This window comes from Peromyscus californicus, unplaced genomic scaffold (genome assembly GCF_007827085.1).
Source record: "Peromyscus californicus insignis strain IS unplaced genomic scaffold, ASM782708v3 Scaffold_18__1_contigs__length_77618521, whole genome shotgun sequence".
Classification (NCBI taxonomy): Eukaryota; Metazoa; Chordata; class Mammalia; order Rodentia; family Cricetidae; genus Peromyscus; species Peromyscus californicus.
This window is the reverse complement of record NW_026294480.1, coordinates 64,532,836-64,558,139: the sequence shown is the minus strand read 5'-3', so window position 1 is coordinate 64,558,139 and position 25,304 is coordinate 64,532,836. Positions and strand designations below refer to the sequence as shown.

Below are 25,304 nucleotides of genomic sequence, written 5' to 3'. Positions count from 1 at the left end.
GGATCTACCCTTAACTTGAACTAGTTCAACCCCTTCATACAGTAGACTGCAAAATGAGCCAAAAAAAGATAGCAACAAAGTGAAAATCATTCATTTGTATTCAGCTTATGATAATGCAAAAGTTCAAAGCCAGTATTTGCTGGTGTGTTCCTTAATAAAGATAAATGGGTAGTTTAAGGGTAACAACTACAAGGATCTACTGAACAGTATAGTTGAAAATCAGTTTCTCTTTTCGACATGCTAACAATAACATCCTGTACAATATAAAGTGTTTAGATGTGCATCCCTAAATGTCACTCAGTTCTTGCTAAAGCTGCCATGCAGTTGAATTGATCAAGCTAGGCCCTGCAGGACTATCAATCTATTTAGTGATCTAACATAAGTAGTCTGCAGTCAACATCCTCTCTGCTTCCAGAATCTTTGTATCCAAACATTACACAAAGAGCAGGCAGGAGTCCTTGAAACTCTTCTAATGGTGATATTCTCTTTTCAATTCCTTTTTTATTCTATTTTAGATATAATTACATCATTTTCCATTTCCCTTTCTTCCATCTAAACCCTCCCATATACCCCTTCTTGTTCTCTTCCCAATGCATAGCCTCTTATTCATCAATTAATGTTACATACACAAATATATGTACATTTGTACATCCCTGAAAACATAGGTACAATCTACACCCTATGGGTACTCAACCTTACACAAAGAACTACAGCCAACTAATGGTGATATTTGTCAAAAGCCAGGCTTCTGCAATTTTTATAGTCTAACTAAGAGTAATCATGAAAGTTTCATAGCCTTTTATGAAGTCTGTAAAACTCTAGAGGCTTAAAATGTGAAAGAAAACAAAAGTCCTAAGAATCAGCATTTGAACTTCTCAATGTTAAGTGTTTAAGAATATGAGAATTAGTTTATCATGCAGTTCCTAAATTTTAAATATGAATGACTTCATAATGAGATATAAAGTTCCTTCAGAAAGTGATAAACAGGTCAAATGCATGTTAAAAAGGAGAACATTATATAGATATAGCAATCCAAAATAATATTTTTAATTGTTAATTGCAAAAAAGCCATTTAACTATGTTAACCTCATTGTTCCTAAAATAATCTGATGAAATAATTACTTATCCATATTTCCATCTTTAAAGTTTTAAAGCCATTCAAGAAGTGTTGGCAATTTTCAAAGAGCAGTTTAATCGCCTGAGCATGTATTAGAAAAAAGAAACATGTTTATGTCAATGAAAACAGTGACCAATAAGAAATAAAATGATTAAATTCAATTAATATAATTAATAAAGTAATTAAATTAATTAAAACATAAATTAATCTTGGTAGTAATCACCAATCAAGATGATATGTATGTATTGACACCTAATAAGGTCAATGTTCTCTATTCACAGGTTCAGGAATTCACATAACATATTGTAATAGATATCATAATTAGAATTATTATTGATTACCTAAATATGCATCATAAAAATTCAACATGTGGAATGTTAATGAAATTTTAAAGTCAGGTACTAGACTTTGCTATATTACTTTACTGGTATTGAACCTTTAAAGCTAAATTTAAAATTAATGACATTTTATGAACTATATAATGTATATTTGTAACATAACTCTATATAAGTTTACTTGCACTGCCAATTTCAAGAATTAAATACAGTTGGTAAATAACAACATATGATCTTAATCTATGCTTTAATCTTAGTAATGTAAACTTTTTTACTAAGAATGTTTCCAGGTTCCAGGTTACACATTTGTAGAAAATCCATAGGTACTTACATTTTAAGCACACAAACTAAATATGCAGAATTGTAAAATTTCAATTAAAATATTTGAGATAACATTTTAAGTTCATCACATACTATAATTATGAAAAATGTCATACATGCTGGTACATAGTTATGCATTCTTTCAATAAAAATAATTGAACTATACTGTTTCTGTAATACAGATGTCACAGATAACTATTGTTATAAATTTCAACAAAATATATACTGAGATTTTTATAAAAGCATAACCAATTTAATGTAAAATTTAAGTTTGAAAGTTTATAGGAGTGAAAAACATTAGCATTACATTAATTTTGATTCAAAATTCATATGTTTCTTGTCAAGAAATAAATTATCAAAAAATTTTCTTAAGGACTAAAGACTCCTGAGTACGGCTCATCCTTGTGAATATGAAATGTGAAATAGGATTTAACTCTGTCTCATGGACAGAATATAGGCCTTTTAAAAGAAGTGGCTTTTGGTAATATAGCTCTCAATGTAAGACAATACATCTGCACAAAGTTAAATCGTGATATAGAAGCCGAGGTTTTGAGAAGCCACTTTCAAACACAGAGAGCAGAGAGTGTCATAGTGACCAGTCACTATTTGCTAATGTAATAATCAGTAACAGATCCACCGGCTGGGCAGGGCTGAAATGGTATCTGGTATAATTTAATCCCATTAAATGCTATTGCCATAAAGTCTGTCATTCTTTCCATTTTGATACACATACATATTTTTTTCATGACTTCTTTCCAGAATGCTCCGGACCATTGGGAATCGAAGGCGGGATCATATCCAATCAGCAGATCACAGCGTCGTCTACCCACCGAGCTCTCTTTGGACTCCAGAAGTGGTATCCCTACTATGCTCGGCTGAATAAGAAGGGACTGATAAACGCCTGGACAGCTGCTGAGAATGACAGGTGGCCGTGGATTCAGGTAACAGAGGGATGGGACAGAGCTGTTCCCAAAATGATCACAATCATTTATGGAAGTAGATTAGAAAGAATTTGGTGCTATTCTTTCTCATGTTCAAAGTCTAGTTTAGTCTATGATGACACTGGCTGCAAGATCTCAAAATGTGGGGAACACGCACATTTTTCTGAAAATGTGAACACAGCATTAAGATGGAAGCATTCTCAGACATAAATACACTGTTTTAAGTTATATTGAAAGAAAGAGATCTTATCATCATTTGCACATGTTTATTTATACAGTGTTAACATTTAGCAGCAGATTATGAAACAAAACAGTAACAATTTCATCTACATATTCTTTGTGAGAAATAATTTCCCATATGCAAATATAAAATGTACAACGGGTCATGATAATATCCAATTGTGTGCAGCACCCTCTTTTTATAAATAGAGAATTTTTAAGTGTTCTGAGGGGCTTTATTACATATCAGTTCTGTAAAAGATTGGAAAGGATTTGGGAAGTTTCATAGTCTAAAGAGTAAAACAATATGATTACATGGTAACCTTCAAATTATAGAAATATTCGAAGTAGGTGTGTAATTACTTTATAAGTAGATAATAATATTATAGAATTAATTACAAAACATTTCATAATTCTTCAAGAGTATCTGTAATTTTTTCTATTTATTTATTTAATTTTGCATCTGGACTATAGTTTCCCCTCCCTCCTCTCCTCCAAGTCCCTACCCATACATCCACTCTACCCCTGTTTATATTCAAAAAGGGGCAGGCCTCCCATGAATAACATCAAAACATGGCATATCGAGTTGCAGCAAGACTAAGCACCTCCCCTCCCATATATAAAGGTCAGACAAGCAACTAACTCAGTGTGAGGAATAGGATCACAAAAGCCAGCAAAAGAGTCAGAGACAGTCCCTGCTCCCACGGTTAGGATCCCCACAGTAGGAACAAGCTACACAACTGTCACATATATACGGAATGCCTAGGTTGGTCCATGGAGGTTCTCTGGTTATAGTTTCAGTCTCTGGAACTTGATGAGCCCAGGTTAGTCAATTCTGTGGGCTTTCGTTTGATGAGCCAGGGTTAGTCAATTCTGTGGGCTTTTGTTTCTTTCTTTCTGTCTTTTTTTTTTTTTTTTTTTTTTTGGTTTTTTGATACAGGGTTTTTCTCTGTGTAGCTTTGGAGCTTATCCTGGACCTCACTCTGTAGACGAACTGGCCTCAAACTCACAGAGAGCCACCTGCCTCTTCCTCCTGAGTGCTGGATTAAAGGCGTGTGCCACCACCGCCAGGCTCTGTGGGTTTTCTTGTGGTGTCTTTGATCCCTCTGGCTCCTACAATCCTTCCTTCCTTTCTTCAAGCAGGATTCCCTGAGATTCGTGGTGGCTTTTATTCTCATCCACCAGCTAATTTTAAAACAGGAGAATACAACAATGTATTGACATATTAAGAGCTTTGCCAGAGAAGAAATATCATGATAAAGCTGACATCTCATATTGTATACATTCAAGCTTCCTGAGCACTCAAGTAAAAGCATAAAATAGATGTATTTGAGAGACTGAAAAGATGATCAAAACTGATTTCTGTGAAATATTATACCTCTGTTCTTGTGATACCTTAATATAACCACAGTTTACCAAATCATTAACAGCACATACCAAATGTGAGTAAAGTCCAGTGTACTGAGGGGTCAGAGCACTCCTGTTGAAACTCCATGGGTTAAGAAACTCATATATAAGACAATTTTGGAGGATAGCTTCCACTGATCTAGATTCTCACAAAACAGCATATTCAAAGCTGCTACGTGAGAATCTAGCAAACATCATATAGAAAACGGGGACAAGTAGAGTTACTGGAAAAATGTGTTCAGACCTGCTGTGAGAGATTGCAAATGCCCAAGGGTCAATCTAAAAGGTTTGTACCTCATTCTGTTGGAATTAAATGTAATGAGTCTCTGTCCCACCAGCTAGCTCCCAAATAATGACATGGAGACTTCTTACTAATATGAAAGCTCAGCCTATACTTAGGCCTATTCCTCTAACTAGCTCTTATAACATAATCCATTTATGTGAATCTACATTCTATCACATGGCATTACCTCTTACATCTTGCACCTCCTGTTTCCTCTCCATGTCTCCTGGCACCTCTGCCTTTCTCTTTCCAGAGTCCTCTCTGTCTCCAAAAGTTCCACCTAACCTCTTCGTACCTACATATTGGCCATTCAGCTCTTTATTAAACCAATCAGAAGGCACCTTGGAAAAGACATCTTTACAGTGTAAACAAATATTTGGCAACGTTTCCCCCTTTTTTGTCTAAACAAAAAAGGAAAGTTTTAACTCTAACATAGTAAAACTATATACAATAAGAGAAGGTAGGACAGTCCTTCCAAATTCCTGCTTCACAGAAACGTCTGTCAGATGTTCTAGGCTCTTAGGCTGAAGATGGATACCCCAGTAATACAGAGAAACCTTGGGGTGTTTTCCAGGCAGAGCGGATGTCTCTGTCATTTCTTAGTTTTGGAAGTTGCTTGCTTTGTACTTCCTGTTTACTCAGGCAATATTATATCCTTCTCAGATCTCTGATGGGGTTGAAGTCTAGAGAGTTATTGTTTTACAAATTTCCTTGTTACCAAAATAAAAAAACAATTATATAAGAGATGTAAAGTTCATAAGGTTAAAAAACATAAAAGCTTAAGGTATTTATCTAAAAAGATTCTTTAAGGTCTAAAAGGATATTTTTAGTATGGTAATACAAGTTATGCTAGAAAGTGATTTAGGTATAAAACTTTGGACTCACTAAGCTAGGATAGACAACAATATTTTCTCCAAATTTGCCAAATACATATGGACATTATGAATGTGATTCTTACTTGATAATTGTCCTTATTGTATATAGTTGAGCAAGTGTCCCTGTGGTATGATTGAGCATACCTTGGGTATATGCCCAAGAGTGGTATCATTGGGTCTTGAGGTAGATTGATTCCCAGTTTCCTGAAAAACTGCCATACTGATTTCCAAAAGGGCTGTACAGGTTTGCACTCCCATCAACAGTGGAGGAGTGTTCCCCTTGCTCCACATCCTCTTCAACATAAGCTGTCCTCAGTGTTTTTGATCATAGACATTCTGATGGGTGTAAGATGACATCTCAGAATTGTTTCATTTGTATTTCCCTGATGACTAAGGATGTTGAGCAATTCCTTAAATTTCTTTCTGCCATTTAAGATTCTTCCAATAAGAATTCTCTGTTTAGCTCTATAGCCCATTTTTTAATTGGATTGTTTGGTATTTTGCTGTCTAGTTTCTTGAGTTCTTTATATATTTTGGAGATCAGCCCTATTTCAGATGTGGGGTTGGTGAAGATCTTTTCCCATTCTGTAAGCTGTCATTTTGTCTTATTGACCATGTCCTTTGCCTTACAGAATCTTCTCTGTGGTGTTTTACTCTTTTGTGGGTCCTGCCATCCAGCTCCCAAATAAATTACACATGGAGGCTTATTCTTAATTATCAATGCCTGGCCTTAGCTTGGCTTAGTTTCTTGCCCACTTTCCTTAATTTATTCTGACTACCTTTTGCCTCTGGGCTTTTCCCATTCTCTAACTTCTGTAAATCTTACTCTTACTCTGAGAGTCACTGTGTAGCTGGATGGCTGGCCCCTGTAGTCCTTCTCCTTCTCTGGCTCCTAGCTCTTTTTTTTCCCTCCCAGATTTTTCTCTCTATCTATTCTCTCTGCCTGCCAGCCATGCCTATCCTTTCTTCTGCCTTGCTATTGGCCTGTTCTTTATTAGACCATCATGTGTTTTACACAGGCACAGTAACACAGCTTCACAGAGTTAAACAAATTCAACATAAAGTATCACACCTTAAAATAATATTCTACTACTTGATGTGCAATTTATGCTTTAGTATTGATTTTTTACATATGTGTGTGCCCTTGTATTTGGGGCATAAATGTTCAGAATTGAGACTTCATCTTGGTAGATTTTTCCTGTGATGAATGTGTAATGTCCTTCCCAGTCTCTTTTGATTTATTTTAGTTTGAAGTCTATTTGTTAGATATTAGGATAGCTACACCAGCTTGCTTCTTAAGTCCATTTGATTGGAAAGTCTTTTCCCAGCCTTTTACTCTGAGGTTGTATCTGATTTTGAAGTTGAGGTGTGTTTCTTGTATGCAGCAGAAGGGTGGATCCTGTTTTCATATCCATTCTGTTAGCCTGTGTCTTTTTATAGGCAAATTGGGTCCATTGATATTAAGGGATATTAATGACCAGTGATTGTTAATTCCTGTTATATTTTGGTGGTAGTGTGTGTGTATTTCCCTTCTTTGGGGTTTGCTGCTGTGGGGTTATTTATTGCCTGTGTTTTTGTGGGTGCATCTAATTTCCTTAGGTTGGAGTTTTCCTTGTACTGCTTTCTGTAGGGCTGATTTGGGGATAGGTATTATTTAAATCTTGTTTTGTCTTGGAATAACTTGTGCACTCTGTCTATGGTGATTGAAAGTATTACTGGGTATAGTAGTTTGGTTTGGCATCCATGGTCTCTTAGTGTCTGCATAATATCTATCCATGACCTTCTGGCTTTCAGAATCTCCATTGAGAAGCTGGTTGTTATTCCGATGGTTTGCCTTTATAAGTCACTTGGCCTTTTTCCTTTTCCGCTCTTGATATTTCTTTACTCTGTATGTTTAGTGGTTTGATTGTTACATGGTAAGGAGACTTTTTTTGTGTGTGTGGGGGTCTAGTATTTTTGGTATTCTGTAAGCTTATATCTTCATAGGTATTTCTTTCTTATGTTGTGGACTCAACACCCTTTTATCCTATAATTTCTATACTATATCCCCCCTTTTTCTTTTCAGAACAAGATCCCTGAATCTAATCTTCTTTGCTCAGCTTTCTCCCTGACCATGACCAATAACAACTTATAACCAACTCTCTAAATGATGGTAAACATCCATAACCATTGAATGCCCAAAAACAATCATCCCACCTCTTGGGAATGTGGGCATCATATTTTCTAGACTGCTTCCTGTTGCCTGGAAGTGACAGCATCTCTAGGGAACCCTGAGAAAATTGAGATAATGGTCAACTCCTGGGAGAGTTAGCTGTATTATTTTTTGTTTAGTCTCTGTGTGATGAGAAAATGCAAGGCTTATCTGAAGTCTTGACTGCTGCAGTCTGTGAGGCTGGATCATCTCACTTAGCAGCTTTGAAGTTGTTCTGAATGTAGAATTTTGAGGAAACTGCAGCAAAGGCATTCTGAGTGGCTGAATCATCTGGGCTACTTGTCTTTATTGGTGTCTGGTCCTTTTTTCTGAAACACAAACTTTTAAAAGTAAAATATATATATATACATATATATATATATATATATATATCTGTATTAACACAAATATGGAATGTGTAGTGTGCACAAGTCAGCTTATGTTTGAACAGGCAAAAGGCATCTGTTAACTTTATAAGTCTGTTTGGACTTTATAACCAAACATCTATCCAATCCATATGAAAGGATGGCATGTAATAATAAGTCAGGAAGACTCTGTAGCCAATAAGGTTTATCATGTCTCATCTAGTTTCAGAGCTGTTCCCATGCAGGAGGATCAGCATGCACATCACGTGTCCTGTCATCTTTCCTGGCTTCCTCCCTCACAGTTGCAGCCAAGATCCTTAGGAGGTCTCTCCCCATCAAATCTGATCTTTGTTAATTTTGAAGAAATGCATGGCTTTTTATTTCCTGTGAGAACAAAGGCATAACCTCTCTCTCAACACAACATATTTTCTGACATCAATTTTAAAGTTAAAACTTCCTAAAAGTATGTAGACTGGTTTAATTCAGAAGTTCCCCCCACACACACGAAATCCAATATCTCTCAGCATCTACCAGTTTTTTGTTCATTAGTATTTAAAAAATTCAAAGTCAACAAAGCACCAGACAGGATCCAGGGTCCCTGTGTATTTTCCATCCTTATGTCGCTTAATTTTTTTTTTTGGGGGGGGGGTAATTACTTTACTCTTTCTTTTAAAGACTTTATTATTTTTAAGCTATTTTAATGACTGTTTATACCCATTTTCTTTCCTTTCTTTAGCATCTAAGCACATTTTTAAGCATACTCTATCTGTTCAGAGGTTTTCTCAGTCTGGACCTAACTTTACTAAGTGCCTGCAGCATTCTCTGACAGTGTGAGCCAAGCCTTAACCTGCCAGGCCCTGTGCTGTGTGGCTAGCTTATGGTACTGGCAGCTGGTTCTCCCCCATCCTAGGTTCTATGAGAGCCTAGCCTCATGCTGGAGGTACCAACAGGAGCTGCATTTACTGCCCCAGCTCTGTGAAGTTGCTGAGCTCACTTTCTGGAGTCTCCACAAGCAGAGAGGCCCACGCACAGATTGGCATGACTTCTCTGTCCCTTTGGTCTCCACAGCTTTACTGCCCCAGCTCTGTGAAGTTGCTGAGCTCACTTTCTGGAGTCTCCACAAGCAGAGAGGCCACGCACAGATTGGCATGACTTCTCTGTCCCTTTGGTCTCCTCAAGCAGAGAGGCCCACGCACAGATTGGCATGACTTCTCTGTCCCTTTGGTCTTGCCATGAGTTGGAGCGCCAAATGTAGTAAGCTTTTCATCCGCTGCCAGCTCTCAATGACACAGAGACTTATTGTTAATTAGGAAAGCTTGGTCCTTAGCTTAGGCTTGTCCCACTAATTCTTATAACTTAAATTATCCTGTTTCTATTAATTTATGTTCTACCACATACCTTTTACCTCTGTAGCATTGTGAATGTCCGACTCCCTGATTGTTCTGCTGCTGGGTCTCCTTTGTATCTCAATCATCTACTCTTCCTACCTAGTTATTGGCCTTTCAGCTTTTTATTACACGAATCACAGTAATACATCTCCCAATATACAAATATTACTCAACAATGAAGTCCTTTGAAAGCATTGTATTATGTAGCTTTTCCTTATACCATGGTTTGAATCAGAGAAACATGGAACATGTTATGTTACTCTATTACATATAATATATTTGAAGTTTTATCTACAGGCATTAATAACAAGAAAATTGATGTATGGCTAAGTAAACACTTTCCTACTTCAAAACTAAGCCAAAATTGTTTCCAGTGTCTTTCTGTGGGGTGTCTTAGGAAATTATATATATACTAGATACATTGCCTTTATCTTCACAGTTATATAGAATTTTTAAAACATTCATATTTTGATTGTGAAGTTATGTTGGCATGCATTTGCAGACATCAACTCATAAGTTACACTTGGACTTTTTCAATATGTAGCTACATCTGTACAAAAAGTACCAGATTATAGAAATGCTACATCTATAACAATGCTACATCTATAGCATCAGCAGATTAGTGTATATGTACCTTTCTTTCATTTTGCATTGCCTAGTTGAAGAATATTTAAGTGGTTTTTGTTTTTGTTTTTTTCCAACTTCCTACCTATTGTGAATAAAGTGACGATGGACATGGCTGAGCACGTATTTGTAGAGTAAAATGTTGCCTCCTTTGGACAACCTGAAATATACTATCATTTTTATGGACAGATAGTTCGTTTCATTTTTGGACCGGTTTCTGGTGTACTTAACACAACCCATCAATGATTCTTTCAAAGTAAGATATTTATGCATCCTTTGTCCCAAGGAAGAAATAATTCCATGGAACAAGAAAATAATAAGCTCAGAAATTTTAGATTAAATATGTTTTGGCCACCTAAAACAGAATAGTTAAAGATTTTTCATACTTCTAAGAGGACTGGTGTTAAAGACCATGAAGGCGATAGTATATGATTGTCAGTTTACTTTTTATGTGAAGATCATAATGAACTCAGGAGAAATAAGCAACGGCAAATATAACATGTTTTGTGGAGAAAGATCACATCTACACAGTGAGTGAAAACTGAAACCCCTTCACTCTTATTTAATACTCAGGGATTGTTTATGTTCGGGCACACATTTTATTGTTGTATTCTTTAAGACTATCTTATTTCATGTTATTTTTCTAAAGAGAAGTCCTTTATCACTTAGCTAATACTCATAATTAAAAGACTGACACTTATTAGGTACTAAATTCTCTGTGTTGAAGAATTCATTATTAAATTCTCCTGCTTTTTGATTCTTTTATTTATATTCAGTCTTTGAAATGAAGCTTCTGAGTACTTTGTTAAATCCACTTATAATAAGTGTGCTGTTCTCTTAATTTCTCAGGTGTATGACATAATTTACTAATTTTAGTACGCAATTTAATTTTCTTCTTTAACTTGATAAAATGAAAATCAAAATTGTCAATTTAAATTTACATGCTGAGCATTTATTGTTGGCACCACAATGTTCATAACTGGTTCTGATTTAAAGGGTAAGTATAGTAAATGTAGCTCAGCAAATTTTTATTTTATTTTTACAAATTTTTCTGACCTTTCAATCTTCACTTATATGCTTTTCCACTATTAAACTGCAGCCACATCATACTTCACATCACTAGCACTCTAAGATTTGAATTGTTATTTCTGAATAATGTAGTATAAATAGGAATTTCGCACATATCCGTATGTCTCGGATTACTTCATTTAAAAATTTAAAGGTTTCTGTTAAACCTTTGAATGCTTTGCTAACTAAATAGATTTAGCAAGGCTGACTACTTGTTATGTATTTTTAGGGATTTATTTTCCATTTCTGTATATTTTTATAGGACTATGTAATAGTGTTCCATTTCCCCTCTTTTTCTTTCTGAGGTGATTTTTGGGTCCCTGTATACTAAACTTCAAGCTATTCATTTGTGCAGACTGTTAACAAGCATTCACTAAACACTCAGGTGCTCTGGCTTACTAGACTGGTTGCTAACACAAAGCAAAATGGCACTTACATTTGAGATGCTCTGAGTCAGCCAGGCTTGGAGATATAGGCTGCTGTCTTCAAGGCCAGCACGGAAGACTCAGTGTAAGAAGAAACTGGCCTTATAGTCAGTGGTAGAGTGCTTGCCTATGTCCTGGATTCAATCTGTAGTACCCTTGTGGGAAGTCAGGGTTAGACTCTGGTATGGACATGGGAAAACAAAGAAAGAAAACTAACAGGACAGGATATTTGAACTTGTAGAGTTCAGTAACTTACAGCACAATCACAGTATTTTATCCTTTGCAGCTTATTTTAGTAGTACTTTTTTTTTTAATTAAACCTTAAAACTTAGTAAGTGCAATTATGGAATGCAAGGAAATTCTCATTACCCTAGTCACTACATAACTAAATTATTACATGTTGATATGCCTGATGGGGGATAATATAGTATAATATTTAAACTTTCATTTGAAAGCTAATTTACTACTTACCTGTCTCTGTCTTGGTAGTAGTATTTTAACACTGATTAAAGTAGATTGGATCTTTTTTTTTGTGGCAAAATAATCCATTTTACTTTCAGAAGATTTGGCTATGACCTTAATATGCTGCCTTCCTTTGAATCACACTATATGTAAGTGTAATAAAAAGATATGTCCTATATTTTAATGCATTTAGGATCATGTGTTGCTTGGCGAAAACAAAACCTTCTGAGGTGCTCCTCAGACCAATCGTGTGTTATCCTCAGACTGTGTTGGAAAAATTGCCTCATCAGCCTCAAAAGCATGGGGTTTTGTTGTTGCTGTTATTCGTTTGTTTTGTTGGGTTGATTTCTGCCTTGGTTATGGTAAAGGGTAAATTAAAAAACAAGCAACAACAATAAGTTTGCTTGAGTGTGAGGATCAGTCCTGGGTAGGTGCCCTTGGAATAAAGGAGTGGTGACTGTGAGGTGGGGGAGGGGAAGGAAAGAGCAGTGAAATAAAGTAGGAAAGAAAGAGAGTAGAAATGCACCTTTCAGGGAACAGTCTGTAAATTACCAAGAACCTTGCAGAGTGCTCTGGGAGTGAGTGCACTTAGCTTTAGCACCAGTGCATAATTCGGAGCTCTGGAATTAGTCATGGAACGGTTTGACTTCAGTATCGACAAGTAACCTGGTGTTATGTGTTAGCGATGGAAGTTAATGCTCCAAAGTGACTCTGGGTTCTTCTGTATTAATAAAAAAGACAATATCCCAAAGGAAATTACCTGACTTCTGCAATTCAAGCACTACTGATAGTTAATTTATGACATTATGTTACACATTTCCTGGTTGCAAATTCTATACACAGGGGAGGTTACTTATTTGTAGCTGGAGAGCTTCTCTCCAGCTCCCACCAAGCCCTGGCAGTCCTGCAGCCCACTTAAAAAATAAACACATAGACTCATATTATTTAAACTGCTAGGCCTAATGGCTCAGGCTTCTAGCTATCTAGTTCTTACATCTTAAATTAACCCATTTCTATAAATCTATATCTTGCCACATGGCTCGTGGCTTACCAGTATCTTACATGTTGGTACTCATGGCAGCGGCTGGCAGCATCTCCTGACTCAGCCTTCCTGTTCCCAGAATTCTCTTCTCTGCTTGTCCCACCTATACTTCCTGCCTGGCTACTGGCCAATGAGCATTTTATTTATACAGAGCGATATCCACAGCACTTGTTGCTCTTCCTTCCTTCCTTCCTTCCTTCCTTCCTTCCTTCCTTTCTTCCTTCCTTCCTTCCTCCCTCTCTCCCTCCCTCCCTCCCTCTCTCTCTTTTTCTCTCTCTCTCTCTCTTTCTGTCTTTCTTTCTTTCTTTCTTTTCCTTCCTTCCTTCCTTCTTTCTTCCTTTCTTCCTTCCTTTTCTTTTTAGGAGTTGTTTTAACAATGGGACTGAGCGTGCTACCAAAACAGTCTACTCATCAAATTCATTTCCATGGTAGCGTTTAAAAGACCTTCGTAGTCACTTGTCCATTTCTCTCTTGTACTGCAATCATCTGATGGTAGATTTTCACCTATTTTAAATCCATTTCCATAACACCATACAAAAAATAGTTAATAGATTCATATGACTGTACACTGAAAGAATAGGAAATATGGAACATAAAAGATAAGTTCTTTATTTCCCATGGCAATCATAAAACAACATTCAAGAATTCTAACAATACCTTGTTGTTGGGCATTTTTACTCTTTTGGGGGGCCCACCACCCAGCTCCCAAATAAATAACACACAGAAGCTTATTATTAATTATACATGCTCAACCTTAGCTTGGTTTGTTGTTAGCCAGCTTTTTTTTTTTAACTTAAATTAACTCATCTAACTTTTGACTCTCAGCTTTCTTATTCTCTTACTTCTGTAAATCTTACTCTTACTCTGTGGCTTGCTGTGTAGCTTGGGTGGCTGGCCCCTGGAGTCCTCCTCCCTCTCTGGCTCCTAGATACTGCTTTCCTTCTCCCTTCTATTTTTCCTCTCTGCCTCTTAGCCCCACCTATCCTTTCTCCTGCCTTGCCGTTGGCCATTCAGTTCTTTATTAGACCATCAGGTGTTTTAGACAGGCACAGGAACACAGCTTCACAGAGTTATACAAACGCAACATAAACAAAAGTAACACACCTTAAAATAATATTCTACAATACCCAAACAACTGGGTTCACTCTGTTCAGATACATATGGTATCCCATTGCTGGTAATTATGGTACAATGAATCAAAAAAGTCTCGCTCATCTTCCAGACAGAGGAACCTAAGTTCGTAAAAACCCAGTGACCAGCATTGCCTTCCCAATCACTGCAGACTGCTTTCACAAGTAACAATCGAGAAGCATGAATAATTTACTGAAAACTACTTATGGAGAAGACTGCAGGTTAAACACTGTACACTAAACGTCACAAGTGACACTTTTCCTTGCCTCATTTATGTTTCATTCCTGAACTGTTAAAACATTAATGTGCAGGGCCAGCTAGACAGCTCAGCAGGTAACGGTTCTTACTGCCAATCCTGATGACCTGAATTATATCCATTAGACCCATGTGATAAAAGAAGAGAGCTGACTCCAGCAAGCTATCCTCTGACTTCCATCATCTCCGGCATGTGCAGGCACAACACACACACACACACACACACACACACACACACACACACACACACACACACATACACACACACACACACACATACACACACACATACACACACACACACACGCGCGCGCGCGCGCACACACGCGCGCGCGCACACACACACACACACACACACAAATACTAAAATGTAATAACTTTTTTAAAGAATGTTTTATTAAGATTCTTGCAGGGTTTTAATAAACTTTTGCTATAATCACACCACAGGAGTGTAGAAACCAAGACATACTCTTGTAATATAAATGTATCCTCTCCCTATAAGATTCATGTCCTTCGACAGTATTTAAAAGCCTGGTGTTTTTCTAACAGGCAAGATTTGTAATTTTACTCTCATAGAAATATCAAAGACATAAAAATAACCTCAGTGCTGCTGTTCACAGTATATAAAGATTTATAGAGACTTGTTTTAATGTAAATTTTAGCATCTATTAAACACTTATGAGATAGTTTAGCAAGTCTTCCTTGTATAAAATACTTCATGTTGGCGAGACTTTCTGGGTGTAGCTTCTGACATTCCTAGGAGACACAGTGTCACAGCAAACTGTCTGATCCTCTGGCCCTTACAATCTTCCTGAACCCATTTCTGCAAGAATCCCAAACCCTACCAAATGGCCGACCAAGTAACAAGTAACATTATGCCGACTGTGCAGGATGCATCTGGGAATATATATAAATATGTGTAGACATGTATGTATGCTGCAATACTATATGAAAACAGGGGCCATGGAATTGAGAGAAAGCAAGGTGGTGTTTGTGAGAGAATTTGAAGGTAGGAGTGAGAATGGAGAAATTATATAAATATGTTTTAATCTAAACAGAAAATGAATAATTAATTTTTTTTCATTTTACTTGCTATACGGGTTGGTCATGAGTAGACTTTTTGAAATTAACTTTTAGATTTACAAAGGATGAGATTTTAAATTCTCTGTTATGGGACAACCTCCATAATTTCAGAGTACACTAAAATGAAGAAAACCTGAATACTTAGAAGGAACAACAGGTTTTTTTTGTTTGTTTTTTATTAGAAAAGCATTCAAAATTCAGAATCTCCAGATACAGAATCCACCTTGATTTTCTTTGTGGCCACTATCCTGTTTCTGTCTTGGTATCTCATCACACAGCCAGCTAGGCACCCTCTGATACACATAGGTCTGTTTCTGGCATGTGGGACTGGAGGAGACAGCACTCCAAGGTCAGATCGTGTTTGAGGGACTCTATTGTCTGCCAGAGCTGCTTACAAATCTATGCAGCGAAGTGTACTCAATATTGAGAGGCAGAATCCTCTCAGCTGAGGCTGCTGAGCCTGCTTCCCAGAAATCCCTGTGGGGAATGCTCTTAATGAATAGGTGTCACTTCTGTCCCCACGGCAGCAGTTTAACACAGCTGCATCAATGCCTTCTGCGAGAATACAGAACGTTTCCTGGCAGCCTGTCCTCAAGTACCTACATGTGAGAAATGCAGAGAAGTGGGAAAAAAGGGAGCCTGAAGTAACGGTTTGACTGTCTCTTCATGTTTATCTTCTGGGAACTGGTGGTATTACTATTTGGACAGGGCTGAAGGAATCCCTTATTTCCACAGCAGACACTGAACACATTTGTGCTGCCCCAGAGACTCGCTGAAAACCTCCTTGTGTTGAAAATATGACCATGGACCAAGCCACCTGGCCTCATTCTGAAAGCTTCATTTTCTCATGACAGCAATTAATTTAAAACTTTTTTTTTCTGTCTGAGTTTGAACTTTCAAAACTAACTGAACATAGACTTAATGAAACAGCCGTGGAAAGAGATGCATTTCCCATGGCATGACATTAACTGTCCAGTCTCAAAGAATTCAAGCAACTCTGTGTGTTTAACTGACACCTTCAAACCACTCATGTTAATGTCCTTTTATTCGGGTGTGCAAATAGAGATGAGTTATTTGTGTTTGCTAAACCTGTATGATGTAAAATCACGATTCAAACTCAGGCAGCAGGAATGAGAGATCAGCTCTGAAAATGTGAGACCCTTGGGGCTGTACAGTCTTCGACAACTCTCGGTAATTCCTTTTGATTGGGGGTGGATAGGAGGTGAACATGGTGTAGAGTCAAGGGGAGGAAGTGTTAAAAATTTCCTAGAGCTTGAAGGTAAGAATCTTCTATTTGTCCATCATCCAACAGTTCACTGCTAGTCTGTGACAGTGGTTCTCAAACTTTATATAAAAACCACATGAAGATCTCTTTGTAAACAGGGCTCCTCTCTTAGAGTTTCAGAATTAGTAGCTCATGGATAACAGAGGCACTCATAAGGGCAGATAGCTCACATTCATTTTGATACTGATGACTCTCTTGAAGCTCACTGTCTAGCAAGAGATACTTTCTTCACTCTAGAGATGTCTCTCCCATTATTAGAAGCAACTTCATTAAATACTTCAAGATGCTGGAGAACAGCATGTGGCATGCAAAATGTGCCCCCGGTGTGATGTGTTTTAAAATAATGAGTGGTAATAGGACATGACAAATCCAGGCTGGCTATTCAGGATCTCTTGGTGATGCTTCAGTGATAGCCTAACTGTGTTCTGACACTTGTAGGGAGGATCCATAATGGTACACAAACTGGTAGTGCTCATGTTCAACTGTTTCCAAAAGATGTTTCTCTGCAGCATGAAGCTTTAAATAATTAAGTCATAATTAAATAGTAAAAGGAGTATAAAAATATCTACACCCCACAAGACCTGGCTTTAAATGTTTTATTGGTAAATCTGCCATCATGTCTATAAAGAAGAGATTCCTATATTTTATGAGCCCAGAATATAATGAAGAATCATTTTACATTTTAATTATTAAAAGTGACTTTGGCATTTCCCCATATTTTAGGATGGCCTTAAGTCAGTTTTTTTTTTTTTTAAGGATTGGGAACCAAATAAACTAAGTCCAAAAGAAGAAGGAAAGAGTTCAGAAACAACAAAGAAAGGTCATATTATACTGAAGAATTTAGGGGTTAAGTCTGGAGATAATAGGAAGGTATAATATGAAAAGAGAAGCTGCCTCCAAAGTATGAAAGTCTATCAAAGTGAGACTAAGTTCACTGCACTCGATATTTATTAAGGGTTTTTCAGTGGCCTGTTAACTCTGTCAAAGCTAGAATTTTGAACAATGTCTTGCCAACCGTCTTATTGTGAACACGCAGCACAGTATCCAGCAGGAAGACACCTCTTTGTAGAGGTGTATTGGAGAAGTGGCCAGTCAGCTTGCTTTCTTCATCAGAGTGTCTATTGTGCAGTGGGATAGGTAGGCTTCTTGCTCTATTAAGAGGGTAGAAGTAGATTAATTAATCAATGTTGTGGCTTTATGGAAGCACTGTTCTTTCTAGTGTCCATATCTGCCACCAGCCACTCATGAGTACTATGACCATAGCTAGGGGCAGGAAGTTTGGGAATTTCCATTTAAACTAGACAAATTCAGAACAAGGGAGGATCCTGGGGTGAAGGGTCATTTTTTTTCTATTTCCATCCAATCATTTTATGGACCACAAACATCCCTTGCAGAACCGCTGTGCAGGACTCACAGGAAGAGAATAACTGAACTTTGAGTTTATGAATAAGTGAATCCATTTTCCATTAATGCTTTCAAGAACATATTTTTACATCATATATTGGCTACATTTTCCCCATGTGTTTATTCTTAATGTTGTTGCTGCTGCTTTCCCAGAATTGATATATTTAATTAAAATTGTAGCTGTTTGAGCCTAATATTGGTATACTTAATATAGATTGCTTCATTTTCTTCTGGTTTTGCTTCTTGGAAAAATAATCTAACTCACCCTCATGCACAAATAAGCTCATAGTTTTTGTGCTTCTATTATGCACTTAATGCTCCAATAATTTGAATCATTTTGCTGCGAGTTCACAACATAGAGGCTATTTTTTTTAATTCTCACGTTTAAACAACTCTGTTAAACTTAGGTCTTCTTAGTTGATTACTCTCATTACTGTGGTTAATAGATAAAGTACTAAATTTAGAAGAAGATGTGAATTTCTCTATTTCAGTTTTCCTAACAGGAGCCCAACCTGAGCCAGGATCTGTACATAATGATATTTTTCAAGCCTTCATACTAAAACACAGTAATCTCATGGAACAAAAACTCCACAATTCAATGTAACTGCCAATGGATCTTAGGCTTTCCTTTGTGAGGTGGAGTATGTAAAATATAAAAGAGAAGTTCATTATCTAATATGTTTTAGAATGCTTCTCTTGGTTTCTAATTCGCAGCAGATGAACTACTATTTATTGCACATCTACTATTTATAGTTTTGAAGCAATATAGAAATGTCCCATGCTGACTTAGAAATGATTGAATAAAAACAATGTTTCAAATTTGAATGTGGAAACCTCCTACTTCATTTTGTGACCTTTCGAAAGGTAAAACCGAGATTTAGTGCAAGTCACGATTATGTGTAGAGAATTCACTCTAAGAGATGTCACCTCGCTGGAGACTTTGAAGAGGACTTTCCTCTGCTTTTTCTGGCTGACACAGAGCATCCACTGCCATGACTCTCAGTTCTTTGAGCATTAAGGAGACATTCGAGGTGTTCGTTAAACATCTTACATTGCTAACCGCTAGTCGCCATGCTACTTTCTACGAGAAGACTTCCTCCCCTCTGCCTTTCACCCTGGACTACATGTGACTCTCCTAGGATGTGATCTGTAACTTCTTGTTCTTTCCTTTTCTTTGTGATGTTTAATTACAGTTATTTATTCATTTGTCGTGGGTGGGGGGGCGCGTACCATGATTCACGTGTGGAGGTCAGAGGACAACTTGCAAGAGTCAGTGCTCCCTGTCCGCTATGTGGGTTCCCGGAAGCAAATGCAGATGATCAGGCTTTGGGACCAGCTCTTTCGCCTGCTGAACCATCTTGATGAACCCTCTTGTGTTTTCCCTGCGTGGCGTTTCCCATCAAGGTGCTCTGAGAGGCTGCCCTATTAGATAACTTATTTGAGGAAAGGAACATGGTTGGCTTACCTTGTATCCTCACCAGCATCAGTGACTGCTCTTTCATAAATAAAATTACATTACAACTTCTGCTATTCCTTAGTACAGCTTTATTAAAGGAAACAGAATACAGAGAGAAATAAACAAGTCACCCCGTCCGTCTTTGGTCTTTAATTTTTATGCCAGAGAAGCTACTTCTATAAATCATGATAGTCTGTTGAGACACACGGCATTTTCAATGACGGTAACGATGGCTACTAACTCTCACCTACTCTCACCTTAAATAAAGTTACTTAACCACCCTTTGGTAGAGCTTCTTTGTAAATAAAGAATCACCAACAATCAAGCATCCTTTCAGAGTGGTGCAAATTACATAATAAACATGGAGTCAAGTATTGTATTGACTATGTAGCTAGTGATTGGCTAAAGTATATTCCCACCAAATCAACAAATATTTATTGGGAACTGTAGACAAGACTCTTAACTCTCTTCCATTATCATTTTGATGAGTTCCATACAAAGGGGGTTATAAACTGAGCATGTTTTATTCTAGATTTGTAAAATACAGATATTTTAACCTTTGATTTTAGTAGCTGGAGAGATGAGGCTTCTAAAGAGGGAAGGCTTACAAGCAGATGAGTCGGAGGGTGGTGTCTGGGAATCTTCCTTAGGAAAGCAGGGCCTCTTCTCTCCCACTTCAGATTTCCCACTGCCCTGATGTCAGGTACTCACAGGCTGTCATCTGGACCTCATGTGATTAAGGTAACACAATAAACAGTAAGATAGAAGGTTCCTGATGTCCTCAATCACTGTCCTCTTTGCCTAGTCATGTGTTTCCAAAGAAGAAGCCAGCATTTCTTTATAGCACTGTTAGTTTGGGTTTTCCATCATTCCCGTGAAGTGAACTGTACCTCATGTAAGTCTGAAAAGTGGCCTGCTCAGTACTAGCTCCAAATCAGAGTGGAATAAGACCATAACGATTTTTGAGTGTAAGTTCTTTACAAATGAACCATAAAAGGAAATATATTTTTCTCTTTACATTAGGTGAGGGATTGGCAAATGGGTCATCATCATAAAACAAGAAATTATTCTTTTCCTTGACCTCGCCCCCCTTTATAATTTCATAGCACATGTGAATCACACTGCTCTGTCAGAACCTCCAGTGGCATGACAGCCGAGCCAAACCTTGGGTTCTCTGTGACTTAAATGGCAATTTTGTGACATGCAAACCCTGTGAAGTCCCTTGACCTTTTTATGTGTCCGTTTCTCATCTGTAATCTATAAAAAGGGGCATTTTCTCCCTCTAGACAAGACAGTTATCATTTTATAGCTCCCATTCTTGTGTTGTAATTTGTTTTCTGTGTGTCTTTTCCTCTTTACATTACATGTGACAAGTCCAAAGTCTCTTTTCTATCTTTTTATTTCTCTCCTGTACGTTAATAGTATTTATAGATTATAGACATTCAAAAGGTATTAATGAATCAACAACATCTAATATTTTTTTTCTCTTATTGAAAATAGATTTTTTTCATACAATTAATTCTAATTACGGTTTTCCCCCCTCCCCATCCCTCTCCCAGTTCTTCTCTACCCCTCCTCTCATTTGGATCCATGCCCTTTCTTTCTCATTATAAAACATACAGGCATCTAAGGAACAACAATAAAATAAGAAGAAAGGAAAAAACAAGCAAACAGAAGGAAAAGAGCCAAAGAAAACACACAAGAAACATGCAGAGACATACACACTTGTGCATACAGAAATCCCAGAAAAACTCAAAACTAGAAACCATAATAGATATGCAAAGGACTATAAAATTTTAAAAAGAGCCGGGTGGTGGTGGCACACGCCTTTAATCCTAGTACTGGGGAGGCAGAGGAAAGAGGATCTCTGTGAGTTTGAGGCCAGCCTGGTCTTCAGAGCAAGTTCCAGGACAGGATCAAAAGCTACACAGCAAAACCCTGTCAGGAAAAACAATTTAAAAAAAGAAGGAGGAAAAGGAGGAGGAGAAGGAAGAGAAGGAGGAGCAGGAGAGGGAGGAGAAAGAGGAGGAGGAGAAGAAGAGGAAGAGGAAGAAAGAAGGGAAAGATATAGAAAGAGAGAAAGAAAGAATGAATAAATGAAACAAAGAAGGAAAGAAAGAAAGAGAGAGAGAGAAAGAAAGAAAGAAAGAAAGAAAGAAAGAAAGAAAGAAAGAAAGAAAGAAAGAAAGAAAGAAAGAAAGGAAATAGAAAAAGAAACAGGAAAATCCTGACGCAAGATTATGAAACAAAGAACTTCCAAAGATGCCATTAAGGTTGTTTTCTGTTGGCCATCTTCTGTTGGGCATGGGGCCTGCCCTTAAGAGTGGTTTGTTTTCCCATGAGACTTCTTTGAAGAAAACAGCCTTTTGAGTAAATGTGAGTGCTTGAGCTTATTTACCTGGCCAAGGTCACCTGATACAGTCATGAGGAAGTAAGTCAGGCCAGTTGGAAGGTCCATAGCCAAACTGAGGCTGTAGCAACTTAATTGAGAGCAATCAGATTTTTTGTACCTTTATCAGAAACAAAATCGAATGGCAATTGCCAGGATCGACACAGCTGTCATTGGTGGGATACAATAATGTTTGCAAGCCATAGAGGGTCCACAAGATTACGTCTAAGACCAGTTGACCTGTCAACCTTCCATGCTTCCCTGATTACTAAGGGATCATACAGAGAAACACAAAGCAGCCTGGACGCTTCACTGCCTGAGGGAGAGCATCAGTCTCTCAGGATAGGAAGATATATTGTACCCTAGAAGCCCATTGTACCCCAAAATGAAATCTAGACCAGGCCAGTTCCATGGTTCCCTGCAACTAAATCAAGTGTAATATCCATTCTCAACAGTTTAACATCTGATAAATTTAAAGTGTCAAAGTGTGTATAATAAATAGATACAGCAGTAAAAATAAGTTTAGACAATATTGTGGAAATTGGTAAATGCTGTAGTGAAAAGTGTGTATATTTGTGTGTGTGTGTCTGTGTGTGTATGTGTATATATCTGTGTGTCTGTGTCCATGTGTGTCTCTGTAGGTGTGTCTATGTGTTGTGTTTATCTGTGTCTGTCTGTGTATGCGTATATGTGCCTCTCTGTGTGTGTGTGTGTGTGTGTGTGTGTGTGTGTGTGTGTGTGTGTGTCTGTTTGTGTCTGTTTCTATGGGTGTGTGTGGTTTGGAGGATGGAAAAAGTCACTAACGATATTTTAAATTGACAAGTAATGAGAAAATAGTGAAATCTAGAGTTCACTTTATTCTCAAAAAGTGGCAAGCATTACTTGATTCATCTAATTTTAAGTCTAAATGTGATTTTAATATTTTGTTAGCAAAAATTTACACTGCTTTTGAACCATAGGAACTTATAATTTTAAATGCAAGCATGTAGAATGTAAAGACCTCGCTCACTTTTCATAAAATAAATTCTAAGGCTGAGTGACATGTGATAAATACAAACAAATGCAGTCAGTGGCAAGTATGATGTAGCTTTCCCAAACTGAGGACGCTCTGGTGAAATAATGGTGATAAAATAATACATTTGCTCATTTTAAAATATTTCCTTCTTAGAGGTTTAAAAGATAGTAAATACAAGTATATTAAGATGCTTAAGGAAAGCAGAAATTAAAACTTATAAAAGATGTAATGTGTGGATTTTTAAATAATTTCTTAGATTCCAACACTTATTCAGCGAGATTATTTTAAAACTATGTAACTGGAGCTGGGGAAATGGCTCCATCAGGTGTGTGCTTGCCACACAAGAGCAAGGTTATAGCTTCAGTTCCCAGTACCCATAGAAGAAACTAGCACAGTGGTTTATGGAAGGAGCAGGCAGATACTTCTATTTTTTGCTACTTTTAATATCTTTGAGGGGAGATGAGACTGATTCTGTCTACATATCCCTGGCTGTCCTGGAACTCACTACGTAGAGGAGACTAGCGTCAAACTCACAGAGATCTGCCTGCCTCTGCCTCCCAAGTGCTGGTATTAAAGGTATCTGGCTTACTACTTTTTATATCTATTTTTCAAGGTAGGAAGTGTGAGGTTAATTTGCTCATCAGCACCAAGTAAATTATGCCTTCCACACACACCCCAGAATCAGTTAACACAAGATACGCATGTCTTGATGTTGTTTTACTGGCTTCTCATCTGCCCAGTCAGAGTTCTCACAGAGCTACAATTACATCTTAGCTCCTAATTTTTTTTAAAGAAAAATTTTTTTCATTTTACATACCAACCACAGATACCCCTCTGATTCCCCCTCCCACTTCCCCTCCAGCCTTCCCCCAAGCCCCTGACCCACCCCCCATCCCCTTCTCTGAAAGGATAAGGCCTCCCATGGGGAGTCAGCAAAACCTGGTACATTCAGTTGAGGCAGGACCAAGCCCCTCCCCGCTGCATCAAGGTGGAGCAAGACATCCCACCATAGGTTATGGACTCCAAAAGGCCAGCTCATGCAACAGAGATAGATCCTGATCCCACTGTCAGGGACCCCTCAAACAGACCTCAGTCCCTGAATCACTATTTCAGGTGTATTTGTTCAGATTGGTTCTAAATGTTAAGAGAATTTAGGTTATTTTCCTGTTTATATTTTTGTTTAAGATAACCAGTTAAATGCACTTTAAGTATAGTACCAATAGGTTCCACAACGGGAAAAACATTTAATTAGAAATTAATACTCAATGCAAAGATAGATAGGCAGTTGGGAGAATTAAAATATACTAATCTAGGGAAATTTTACTATAGGCTGCACTGAGGTTTTTGTTTCCAGTGAGATATTTTAGAGATTATGAAATATTGTAAGAGTAAGTCTGATGGCAGACACTAATTAAAATGTGTTATAAGCATATGTAGATAAAACACTTTTTAAAAAATCATTTAATATCATTCCTAGCAAGTGCATTTAATTCTGAAGTCAGACTAAATAAGGAAAATAAATAAATAGGGAAAAGTAGCCAACTAAAAGTTAGTATATTCATACAAAAATTTGAATTTTAATGATACTGTTAAGTTGTCGAGAGAATATACAAAGCCTTGTGCTTTCTTTTGTAACTGTAATGATTTTTAAGAGGACAAAAAGATTGAGTTTCCCAGAGGTTGAGCAGTGTAAGGGTACAGGATGTGAAGGGGTTGCTTGGTGACAGCTGTTAGACGTGAGGTACAGAGCAATGACCTGTTTTAATTTTCTCTGTTTTGGGTAAGGCACTCACATTCCATGATGGCAGAAAATGTGGTCCCAGACAACTTGCTATCCTTTGCAGCACAGCATACATTTGCCATGCAAACGTTTGTCACCATTTCCTGCTTTTCTGCAATACCTTCTAACATTTTTTCATTGTATTTTTCCTGTATTGAAGGGTATTATTCAAAAGTCTCACCAAAAAGTTGTTGTCAGCACCGACTGTGTTTTGCATACATTGAGTGGTATAGAGTATCCTGACAGCAGATCCTGGTACCTGCTCCATTTGTCCAGCTTTTATTTGCATAAGACCAAGAATATTCAGGGAAGGCCACAGTGAGTGCATTAGGTCTTCCTATCTGTTCTTCACTGTCCTGGATAGTAGTGACGTGCGCATTAGAGAATTCTGTTTCAGCTTAGATATTCCATTTTTATTCTGCCTTTCCGGAGCTTTCAGCAAA

At 37.4% G+C, this 25,304-nt stretch overlaps 1 protein-coding gene across 2 annotated transcripts in view; it reads left to right on the top strand.

The window, feature by feature from the left end:
- Edil3 (EGF like repeats and discoidin domains 3) overlaps positions 1–25,304 on the top strand; it is a 457,317-nt gene that overhangs the window by 301,133 nt on the left and 130,880 nt on the right. For both annotated transcript variants that reach the window (XM_052743643.1, XM_052743642.1), the window contains one exon: positions 2,533–2,714. In XM_052743643.1, coding sequence (XP_052599603.1) covers positions 2,533–2,714 — 182 coding nt within the window. The remainder of the gene's footprint in view (positions 1–2,532; positions 2,715–25,304) is intronic.